We start from the raw sequence: 12,303 nt of genomic DNA, 5'->3' as shown, positions 1-12,303 counted from the left end.
AAAATTAGCCAGTAATTGTCCCCTTCAGACACGGAGAGGTATTGCATCATTACCAGAGGTGATGGATGAGCAGGATAGTGGCGATAATGTTTTGTGGATAGTGCCTGTAAGCCGTCCCGGAAGGCTAGTAGGAGACACGCGTGGAGATCCAGTTCTTCGGCAACACCTCCTTCAATATCATGTCAAGATGGCTACCTAGGGCATAGCCAAGGAAGGGGATTATAACTACGGGCTCACCATAGCCCGTGCTACTTGCCCCGCTCCTGCCGGGTAAGTCCACTACGGGCTCACCATAGCCCGTGCTACTTGCCCCACTCCTGCCGGGTAAGTTACGGGCTCACCATAGCCCGTGCTACTTGCCCCGCTCCTGCCGGGTAAGTTATGGGCTCACCATAGCCCGTGCTACTTGCCCCGCTCCTGCCGGGTAAGTCCACTACGGGCTCACCATAGCCCGTGCTACTTGCCCCGCTCCTGCCGGGTAAGTCCACTACGGGCTCACCATAGCCCGTGCTACTTGCCCCGCTCCTGCCGGTAAGTTACGGGCTCACCATAGCCCGTGCTACTTGCCCCGCTCCTGCCGGGTAAGTTACGGGCTCACCATAGCCCGTGCTACTTGCAACTTGTTCAGAGTAGCTGAATCTATAACAACAACTGCCCCTACCCCAATATAGACGAGGTTAACCCCAGCAATCCGCCGAAAAGTGAGGTTTTTGCCCGTCTATCAGACCAATATGGTGACTGGCGTGTTCAATTACCTCTAACCTTTGGCCAATTTGGTACTATGTACTGTTTTTTCTTCGCTGAGGACTGAGACAGTTCCCTAGGTGGATACTCTGGTCAAGGCCGCTTCAGGTCGGCTTTTTCTTCAGCATCTGACCCGTTTGGAAAAGAAGTTGTTTTGTTAACTTGATACTACAAAAGGAGTTAACCAGGAGGAGGTATTTGGGCTATTTGGCCCCAGTGGCGTGCGTGCGTGCGTGTGTGTGTGTGTGTGTGTGTGAGTGTGTGTGTGTGTGTGTGTGTGTGTGTGTGTGTGTGTGTGTGTGTGTGTGTGTGTGTGTGTGTGTGTGTGTGTACTCACCTATTTGTGCTTGCGGGGGTTGAGCTCTGGCTCTTTGGTCCCGTCTCTCAACCGTCAATCAACTGGTGTACAAGTTCCTGAGCCTACTGGGCTCTATCATATCTACACTTAAAACTGTGTATGGAGTCAGCCTCCACCACATCACTGCCTGATGCATTCCATTTGTCAACCACTCTGACACTAAAAAAGTTCTTTCTAACATCTCTGTGGCTCATTTGGGCACTTGGTTTATAGTGTGTGTGTGTGTGTGTGTGTGTGTCTCCACACCACACACACACACACCCTAGGAAGCAGCCCGTGACAGCTGACTAACTCCCAGGTACCTATTTACTGCTAGGTAACAGGGGCATTCAGGGTGAAAGAAACTTTGCCCATTTGTTTCCGCCTCGGCCGGGAATCGAATCCGAGTCCTTATGACTACGACCCCCGAGCGTTTAACATAGATATATACAATTAAATATACGTACGTATATGTCTGTGAGGTCCATGAGAGAGAGAGAGAGAGAGAGAGAGAGAGAGAGAGAGAGAGAGAGAGAGAGAGAGAGAGAGAGAGAGAGAGAGAGAGAGAGAGAGAGAGAGAGAGAGAGAGAGAGAGCTGAACCAATAGCAATAAGCAGTATGTCAAACAACTGCATGTTTCAAAGTCAAGTTTCGACCGACCACTGCCTCAGAGAACTGGTTCACACAGGCTGGCAACAGCTTCAGGTATCAGCTTCGATGTCATCTCTGAATTGGTTCGATTCTTCCCCCGTCGAAGATTAATCGTCCTCGAGTGTGTACGAGTCTAGCTTGACCAGTCTAAGAAGCCGAGGTTTCTTGCAGACAATCTTTTATCTGTTGAACGAGTCTTCCTTAAATCCGTAGAGTTATGGTCCAAACACTCAGGTCTGATAGGAAAGGAATTTCTGACTTCCAACGACCTGAAAGTACTAGTATAAGAAGCTATGATTTGGTCAGATCTGAAACCTATGTTTATGGGCAGGACAAAACGTGGACCAGACTGTGCGACACAGTGGTTGCCAGGATCAGGTTGGGTTACCGTTACCTGTGGCAGGTGGCTACCGTTACCTGTGGCAGGTGGCTACCGTTACCTGTGGCAGGTGGCTACCGTTACCTGTGGCAGGTGGCTACCGTTACCTGTGGCAGGTGGCTACCGTTACCTGTGGCAGGTGGCTACCGTTACCTGTAGCAGGTGGCTACCGTTACCTGTAGCAGGTGGCTACCGTTACCTGTAGCAGGTGGCTACCGTTACCTGTGGCAGGTGGCTACCGTTACCTGTGGCAGGTGGCTACCGTCACCTGTGGCAGGTGGCTACCGTTACCTGTGGCAGGTGGCTACCGTTACCTGTGGCAGGTGGCTACCGTTACCTGTGGCAGGTGGCTACCGTTACCTGTGGCAGGTGGCTACAGTTACCTAGGGCAGGTGGCTACAGTTACCTGTGGCAGGTGGCTACCGTTACCTGTGGCAGGTGGCTACCGTTACCTGTGGCAGGTGGCTACCGTTACCTGTGGCAGGTGGCTACCGTTACCTGTGGCAGGTGGCTACAGTTACCTGTGGCAGGTGGCTACCGTTACCTGTGGCAGGTGGCTACCGTTACCTGTGGCAGGTGGCTACCGTTACCTGTGGCAGGTGGCTACCGTTACCTGTAGCAGGTGGCTACCGTTACCTGTGGCAGGTGGCTACCGTTACCTGTGGCCGGTGGCTACCGTTACCTGTGGCAAGTGGCTACCGTTACCTGTGGCAGGTGGCTACCCTTACCTGTAGCAGGTGGCTACCGTTACCTGTAGCAGGTGGCTACCGTTACCTGTAGCAGGTGGCTACCGTTACCTGTAGCAGGTGGCTACCGTTACCTGTGGCAGGTGGCTACCGTTACCTGTGGCCGGTGGCTACCGTTACCTGTGGCAAGTGGCTACCGTTACCTGTGGCAGGTGGCTACCCTTACCTGTAGCAGGTGGCTACCGTTACCTGTAGCAGGTGGCTACCGTTACCTGTAGCAGGTGGCTACCGTTACCTGTAGCAGGTGGCTACCGTTACCTGTGGCAAGTGGCTACCGTTACCTGTGGCAGGTGGCTACCCTTACCTGTGGCAGGTGGCTACCCTTACCTGTGGCAGGTGGCTACCGTTACCTGTGGCAGGTGGCTACCGTTACCTGTGGCAGGTGGCTACCGTTACCTGTGGCAGGTGGCTACCGTTACCTGTAGCAGGTGGCTACCGTTACCTGTGGCAGGTGGCTACCGTTACCTGTGGCAGGTGGCTACCGTTACCAGTTCTACCAACAGGAACGACAAAAAATACAACCTGATTTCATTCATCAGCTACATGGAGCTCCCTGAGTTCCATGCCCCGTATCTAATATGTTCAAAAACCAGACATCTGAAGGCGTTTTTGGGAGGTTCCAGTTCAAAGCCTTTTAAACAAGGTCGTGTTAGAGTGGTTCATCTCTTTCATGTTTTTCTCACCCTCAAACAGCCCAACCACTTGGGCTGGACGGTAGGGCGACGGTCTCGCTTCATGCAGGTCGGTGTTCAATCCCCGACCGTCCAAGTGGTTGGGCACCATTCCTTCCCCCCGTCCTATCTCAAATCCTTATCCTGACCCCTTCCAAGTTGCTATATAGTCGAAATGGCTTGGCGCTTTCTCTTGATAACTCCCTCACCCTCAAACAAGCACAAGAGAGCATTCTGGAATCGAACTATGTCCTGCAAAAACCTTTAGTGTGTTTTTGTAACAAACAACAGCTGTGTTTTGTTTATATTTTATATTTTCTTGTTTAATGTTTACATCACTCGATAAATTGTAAATCTGGTGGTATTATTAACTTGAAAGTAAATGTTGTTTTAAAAATATGATTATGTTTTGGTTATAGTAAACCCGGTTTTAACTACCCACACCAGTGGGGAGTTTCAAGAATCAAGTTTCAAGTTTCAAGAATCCAAAAAGCCTCAAGAATCTCCCAAAAAGCCTCAAGAATCTCCCAAAAAGCCTCAAGAATTTCCCCAAAAGCCTCAAGAATCTCTTAAAAAGCCTCAAGAATCTCCCAAAAAGCTTCGAGAATCTCCCAAAAAGCCTCAAGAATCTCTTAAAAAGCCTCAAGAATCTCTTAAAAAGCCTCAAGAATCTCCCAAAAAGCCTCAAGAATCTCTTAAAAAGCCTCAAGAATCTCCCCAAAGGACCTCAAGAATCTCCCAAAGGACCTCAAGAATCTCCCAAAGGACCTCAAGAATCTCCCAAAGGACCTCAAGAATCTCCCAAAGGACCTCAAGAATCTCCCAAAGGACCTCAAGAATCTCCCAAAAGCCTCAAGAATCTACCAAAAGCCTCAAGAATCTCCCCAAAAGCCTCAAGAATCTCCCAAAAAGCCTCAAGAATCTCCCAAAGAGCCTCAAGAATCTCCCAAAAAGCCTCAAGAATCTCCTAAAAAGCCTCAAGAATCTCCTAAAAAGCCTCAAGAATCTCATTAAAAAACTCAAGAATCTCCTAAAAAGTAGAGGTAGAAGATGCCTTGCAATCTTGCAATCCACCTGGAAGCCGCCCCGAGGCATCTCAAGCCAGCAACAAGCACTAACTGTAACCCTGTAACCCGGTACAGCGACCACCAGGCATCACTCCTCAGTCATCAAGTGACGACGGGCCAAATCCTAGACCACATATGATTAGCATGATAATGTATTTAAGATTGACCAAAAGAAAGGCAGTGAAAAAGTGGCCTTACGGGTGATACCGCGCGTGCCGCACCTCTGGCTCCAGTCTGGTAACTGTTCCTCCAAGTTTTTGTCCGCTGAGTTGGCTTCGGATATCAGGTGGTTGGTGTTGAAAATGGCTGTTTTCTTGCCTGTCTGCTCTCCTTTCAGCGCCACTGGCCCCTCCCTTCCTATTCTTCACTTCCAGCATCACATATTTGCAGATCTTTGACCTCGCGAGACTCTAAAAAAGTTTAAGGGGTGGTGGCAGAGTAGCAGATTGGGATCCTAGTGCCTACAGCGATAGCGTCAAGTGCGGGTTTCGACTCCCGCTGGCGATAACGAGATACTCTCACCGTACTATCGCCTTTTCATGCCGTTATCTTCCTAACTCTTCACGACCAAAGATCACATTCACTCCAGCAAAATCTACCATTCACGGGTTATTCATGCCCATGCCGCCTCTTGGGTGGCTTAATCTTAATCAATCAATACCTCATAATCTTCTCCCAGACACTCATTGGGCCTCATAACAGACCAATCAGAGCACCTCATAAATACATAATTATATTCATTCAATGTGCACTGTAGCTTGAAAGAATTTTGAAAGTAGTTTGAAAGGCGGGGTCCAAGAGCTAATAGCTCGATTCTGCAGACACAATAACTACAAATAGTAAACACACACACACACACACACACACACACACACACACACACACACACACACACACACACACAGAAAATGTAGTGGAACCCTTCTATAACTCTCCACTTGTCAAAATAGTTTCATGTACACACGCATTTGAAACACACAGGTACACACGTAAGGTGTACCTTTGTGTACATGTGGTGGTGTAGAGGTGTGCTGGTGTAGGGGCTGGAGGTGTAGTGGTACACATACCATTCTTGTGTAGTGTATTGTGAAGACTAATAATAAACAGAAGTTCCCCTGTGACTCTTAATATCCCCATTGGTCAAGCTATTATGTATTAGCGATAAGACCTACCATTAATGTATAATGACTTACTGTAAATATAAAGCTCTTGTAATAACACTTTCTCTGTAACTAACTGACATTATAACTATAAGGTGTGAAGGATAGATGAAATTGTTTATGTAATAATCTAAGATGAGGTCTGATAAAGACCTTTTGTGCCCTCTAATGCTTTTTCCGCTACCGCTCACAGGATGAGTATGGGGTGCACAATAAACTAGCCAACAATCAAACCATCTTGTGTTGGTCAAACCATCACACACTCATACAGAAATCTTCCAAGATTCAATGTAGAAAACAGCTTTTTTATAGAGCAATTTAGTCTAACTCTGCTAAAATTTACATTCAAATGACACCTGATAAGTAGCTAACATAGAAATGTCTACCATAAACATCTCTTCTAATAGGTTAAAAAAAATCTATCTTACATAATCTTATTTTTACATATAAGAACCGAGCAAAACAATGCTACATATCCATCAATATGTCATGTTTAAGACATATTGATGAATATGTAGCATATTCTTTTTTTCACATATTTGGAGCAGTCATTTGCATGTCCTACTGCCTGGGTGCAATTATGTAGCTCATTCTTCTATTTTGGTAGTACTTAAAGTACCGACGAGGACCATAGTACATATACCGACATACAACGAAATTAGAAAGTAGATATCTGTACTATTGAGTTGAACAAACTGGAAAAGGAATTTTTTACTTATGTTGCTTTGACAAACTAACCTATACTAACGTCACTAGGCCTAATGCACTATATCTGAGGCCAGATATAGCATATATGTGAACTATACTAGGCCTAAAAATATTTAAATTTGTTTTAGAATTTCTTAATAGTCAATATACTACTATCTAAAAGCTAAGAATGTCGAATTCTGACTATTAACGATTGTCACAATAGGCACTATCTAAATATGAGGATGGATTGAACAATTGGGATTTTATTAAGTCACAAATAGAACCAGCAATGCTCTCAACAGACGTACAAGAGACGTACTTGGTTGATTACCTGCTTGATGGGGTTCTGGGAGTTCTTCTACTCCCCAAGCCCGGCCCGAGGCCAGGCTTGACTTGTGAGAGTTTGGTCCACCAGGCTGTTGCTTGGAGCGGCCCGCAGGCCCACATATACCTGCTTGATGGGGTTCTGGGAGTTCTTCTACTGCCCAAGCCCGGCCCGAGGCCAGGCTTGACTTGTGAGAGTTTGGTCCACCAGGCTGTTGCTTGGAGCGGCCCGCAGGCCCACATATACCTGCTTGATGGGGTTCTGGGAGTTCTTCTACTCCCCAAGCCCGGCCCGAGGCCAGGCTTGACTTGTGAGAGTTTGGTCCACCAAGCTGTTGCTTGGAGCGGCCCGCAGGCCCACATATACCTGCTTGATGGGGTTCTGGGAGTTCTTCTACTCCCCAAGCCCGGCCCGAGGCCAGGCTTGACTTGTGAGAGTTTGGTCCACCAGGCTGTTGCTTGGAGCGGCCCGCAGGCCCACATACCCACCACAGCCTGGCTGGTCCGGTACTCCTTGGAGGAATAAATCTAGTTTCCTCTTGAAGATGTCCACGGTTGTTCCGGCAATATTTTTTATGCTCGCTCGAAGCTGTTCCGTAGAAGCTGTTCCTTAACGCCTGAAGTAATCTACGCGCGCTTGAGAAAATCTGAGCTTCAACTCTTCCTCCAGTACTCTTGTAATTATTGAATTAAATAACCCTTATTATCTTTACTGCTAAGCCCTCGTCTCGGAGCTTCGTGAATCCTCACTACACGCTCCGTAGAGACATTTATTGCTGTGTTAATTGATTTATTGCAAGACTTTTCCATCTTTTTGTGCGTATATCTTTATGGGCCTAGGGACAGGTAGCGGGGAATGCGCTCCATATCTCTAGCTTGCCCTTGTGTTCTAATTGAACACAGAACACCACGTAACCACCGCTTCGCTGGCTTAACAACCTCTCGCCCCCTATTAACGTCTCTCTCCAGTAATATAGAGTATATATGTATATTTTTTCCCTGGATTACAGATTAATTTCCAACGTTACTGAATAACTCACAGGAAACACATTAAATTTAATACATCACTTAACCAATTTGAGCTTCCTTATAATGGGAAAATGGGGGGGAGGGTGGCTATCATAACGAGGATAGCACAATAGTTTCCCAACTCTACCAGGGTTTACGAGCGGTGGTTAAGCACAGTGCCAAGGTAGGTATACCTGAAGGGAATGTATACAGGGGAAAAGCGCCAAGCCATTACGACTATATACCACTGGGAAGGGGTCAGGATAAGGATTTTGGGATGGGACGGGGGGGAAAGGAATGGTGCCCAATTCCTTGTGGACGGTCTCGGGGGACTGAACGCCGACCTGCATGAAGCGAGACTGTCGCTCTACCGTCCAGCCCAAGTGGTTGGGTGTGACAAAGCTTGTAGCAAGAGCCAAGCTTGTAGTAAGAGCCAAGCTTGTAGTAAGAGCCAAGCTTGCTGAACTACCCGCCAATCTAAGCAACAAATCACATATTAGCCTCAAAGTAGCATTATATAGTAATCTTGAATTATCACATTAACTACCCAAGATTACTTGCCAACAACCTTTTTTATGATCGCTAATTTATACCACTGCTAATAATTAACTTTGTTCATGATAACAGACCAATTTAGAACGAAATTCGTACATGTTCCAATTTATTATACGTGTAAAAGAAAAAAATTCAGGCTTTGTTGGGTATATTTTTTGTTAAATTAAGCTGGCTAGTTTAACAAAATATTGAGACGGGAAGCTAACATCCGGAGAACACCCAGAGAACACCAAGAGAACATCAGAGAACACCCGGAGAACACCCAGAACACTAGAGAACATCAGAGAACACCCGGAGAACATCAGAGAACACCCGGAGAACACCCAGAACACTAGAGAACATCAGAGAACACCCGGAGAACATCAGAGAACACCCGGAGAACACCCAGAACACTAGAGAACATCAGAGAACACCCGGAGAACATCAGAGAACACCCAGAACATCAGAACACCCAGAGAACATCAGAGAACACCCAGAGAACATCAGAGAACACCCAGAGAACATCAGAGAACATCAGAGAACATCAGAGAACACTCAGAGAACACCCAGAGAACATCAGAGAACACCCAGAGAACATCAGAGAACACCCAAACATCAGAGAACACCCAGAGGACACCCAGAACACCAGAGAACACCCAGAGAACACCAGAACACCCAGAGAACATCAGAGAACACCCGGAGAACACCCAGAACACCCAGAGAACATCAGAGAACACCCAGAGAACATCAGAGAACACCCAGAGAACATCAGAGAACACTCAGAGAACACCCAAACATCAGAGAACACCCAGAGGACACCCAGAACACCAGAGAACACCCAGAGAACATCAGAGAACACCCAGAGGACACCCAGAGAACATCAGAGAACACCCAGAGAACATCAGAGAACACTCAGAGAACACCCAAACATCAGAGAACACCCAGAGGACACCCAGAACACCAGAGAACACCCAGAGAACACCTGAAGAGCACCAGGAGAACAATCAAACGAGCCAAGAATACCGAACAACTCATCGCTGTTTAGAAAACTAAGGTTTTCAACAACAATTCTTACAACAAAATACCCCAAAAAAATTATCAATTACATATATTGCTTCACATATTGCATGTTTTTTTAATAAAAAAAACATTATGCGGTTAAAAGGCAAAATTTGGCATTGGTGACCTTTCGGAGATAAATCATTTATTATGAGTGATATGAGGACAAGGAACTAGGGTTATGAGGACGGAGGGAAGGAATAGTGCCCAATCGCTTGCGCAATCGGGAATCGAACACAGGATTGCTCCCAAGACAAGCATTGTTTCCTGCCTGATCTCATTTGAGCCATTTAGATTTATCCTACAGCCTCAAGGAAGCCATTAAGTTATAAAGTTACTTTACGAACGTATTATAAAGTATCCCAACAGACTGATATTACTTAATTAAAGCCGGCATTAAGTAATGGCCACTCCTGAAAAATGCACTAATTATGGTGATTAAAGTAAAAATAATTACCATAAGCAACTGTTAGTGATGCCTGCTAAAGCATAAGTGTGTGTGTGTGTGTGTGTGTGTGTGTGTGTGTGTGTGTGTGTGTGTGTGTGTGTGTGTGTGTGTAATTACCTAAGTGTAGTTACAGGATGAGAGCTACGCTCGTGGTGTCCCGTCTTCCCAGCACTCTTAGTGTGTGTGTGTGTGTGTGTGTGTGTGTGTGTGTGTGTGTGTGTGTGTGTCTGTGTCTGTGTGTGTGTGTGTGTGTAATTACCTAAGTGTAGTTACAGGATGAGAGCTACGCTCGTGGTGTCCCGTCTTCCCAGCACTCTTAGTGTGTGTGTGTGTGTGTGTGTGTGTGTGTGTGTGTGTGTGTGTGTGTGTGTGTGTGTGTGTGTGTGTGTGTGTGATTACCTAAGTGTAATTACCTAAGTGTAGTTACAGGATGAGAGCTACGCTCGTGGTGTCCCGTCTTCCCAGCACTCTTAGTGTGTGTGTGTGTGTGTGTGTGTGTGTGTGTGTGTGTGTGTGTGTGTGTGTGTGTGTGTGTGTGTGTGTGTGTGTGTGTGTGCGTGCGTGCGTGCGTGTGTATGTGTCTGAGTGGGCTGCTTCGCTTGCAGTCTCAGCCTGCAACAGTTTTCAACCCCCGGCGGAAATTCCACGCGACAGATACCCAACCCAAGACGCCGAATGACGTTAGACTGGTCCAACATCCCCTCGTAACGACCCAACCATTCCTGACATCTCACACAATCACCTCAGCCCCCCGCCCCCCCCCCCCCCCTATTCTCCGGTGATTAAGAAGCTTGGGTGAATCGTAGGACGAGGTGAACCCACTTTCAAATTTCTGCATGTTAATTTACGGGATATTCATGCCCGTGCCACATCCCAGGTATACATATGTTAGCTATGTATACCCGTGTCTTTAGTGTATCCTTAAAGATACATAGAATGAAAAATAGCCATAAGAAAGTTAGCAATGGTCAAAATACTGTTGTATTTAATTACATGGTGTATTTATACACCTGTATACATAATACATGGTGTATTATACACCTGTATACATAATACATGGTGTATTATACACATGTATACATAATACATGGTGTATTATACACCGGTATACATAATACATGGTGTATTATACACCTGTATACATAATACATGGTGTATTATACACCTGTATACATAATACATGGTGTATTTATACACCTGTATACATAATACATGGTGTATTATACACCTGTATACATAATACATGGTGTATTTATACACCTGTATACATAATACATGGTGTATTATACACCTGTATACATAATACATGGTGTATTATACACCTGTATACATAATACATGGTGTATTATACACCTGTATACATAATACATGATGTATTATACACCTGTATATATAATACATGGTGTATTATACACCGGTATACATAATACATGGTGTATTATACACCGGTATACATAATACATGGTGTATTTATACACCTGTATACATAATACATGGTGTATTATACACCTGTATACATAATACATGGTGTATTTATACACCTGTATACATAATACATGGTGTATTATACACCTGTATACATAATACATGGTGTATTTATACACCTGTATACATAATACATGGTGTATTATACACCTGTATACATAATACATGGTGTATTTATACACCTGTATACATAATACATGGTGTATTATACACCTGTATACATAATACATGGTGTATTATACACCGGTATACATAATACATGGTGTATTATACACCGGTATACATAATACATGGTGTATTTATACACCTGTATACATAATACATGGTGTATTATACACCTGTATACATAATACATGGTGTATTTATACACCTGTATACATAATACACGGTGTATTATACACCTGTATACATAATACATGGTGTATTTATACACCTGTATACATAATACACGGTGTATTATACACCTGTATACATAATACATGGTGTATTTATACACCTGTATACATAATACATGGTGTATTATACACCTGTATACATAATACATGGTGTATTTATACACCTGTATACATAATACATGGTGTATTATACACCTGTATACATAATACATGGTGTATTTATATACCTGTATACATAATACATGGTGTATTATACACCGGTATTCATAATAGCCAAACTTGAATACTTAATAAAACACGTTTGAATTCCCCTTAATGTATCCCCGTTGAATTCACCTTAAATGAATTCAAAAATACTTTTTTTTAATTAAAATTTAAATATATAAAGCCCATGATGATCTTAGTGTGTAGTGAGGTTCAAAAGTTCACAGTGTTGTGAGGTTCAAAGTTCATGATGTAATAACGTTCAAAAGTTCAGTGTAGTGACGTTCAAAAGTTCATTGTGTAGCGAGGTTCAAAAGTTCAGTGTAGTGAGGTTCAAAAGTTCAGTGTAGTGAGGTTCAAAAGTTCATTGTGTAGTGAGGTTCAAAAGTTCAGTGTAGTGA

General features: G+C 44.7%; 2 protein-coding genes across 2 annotated transcripts in view; both read left to right on the top strand.

The window, feature by feature from the left end:
- The window catches only part of LOC138364693 (uncharacterized), a 5,855-nt gene extending 1,195 nt beyond the window's left edge, over positions 1–4,660 (top strand). Inside the window, exon 2 of the mRNA XM_069324674.1 lies at positions 3,948–4,660. Within this exon, the coding sequence (XP_069180775.1) occupies positions 3,948–4,660 (713 nt within the window). The remainder of the gene's footprint in view (positions 1–3,947) is intronic.
- Positions 4,661–8,125: 3,465 nt separating this feature from the next.
- On the top strand, positions 8,126–9,356 carry LOC138364692 (uncharacterized). The gene is made up of 2 exons (XM_069324673.1): positions 8,126–8,221; positions 8,607–9,356. Exons 1-2 carry the CDS (start codon positions 8,126–8,128, stop codon positions 9,354–9,356), a joined length of 846 nt encoding a protein of 281 aa, XP_069180774.1.
- The last annotated feature ends 2,947 nt before the right edge of the window (positions 9,357–12,303 follow it).

The sequence above is a fragment of the Procambarus clarkii genome, chromosome 14, assembly GCF_040958095.1.
Source record: "Procambarus clarkii isolate CNS0578487 chromosome 14, FALCON_Pclarkii_2.0, whole genome shotgun sequence".
NCBI classification, from domain to species: Eukaryota; Metazoa; Arthropoda; class Malacostraca; order Decapoda; family Cambaridae; genus Procambarus; species Procambarus clarkii.
This window is presented reverse-complemented; position numbering and strand designations above follow the sequence as displayed.

Excerpts from the sequence above, each read along its gene's own strand:
- LOC138364692 (XM_069324673.1), top strand. The coding sequence starts at position 8,126 with ATGAAGCGAGACTGTCGCTCTACCGTCCAGCCCAAGTGGTTGGGTGTG. Across the intron at positions 8,222-8,606 it reads TAGTAAGAGCCAAGCTTGTA|AGAACATCAGAGAACACCCG; the intron begins GTAAGAGCCAAG and ends CCAGAACACTAG.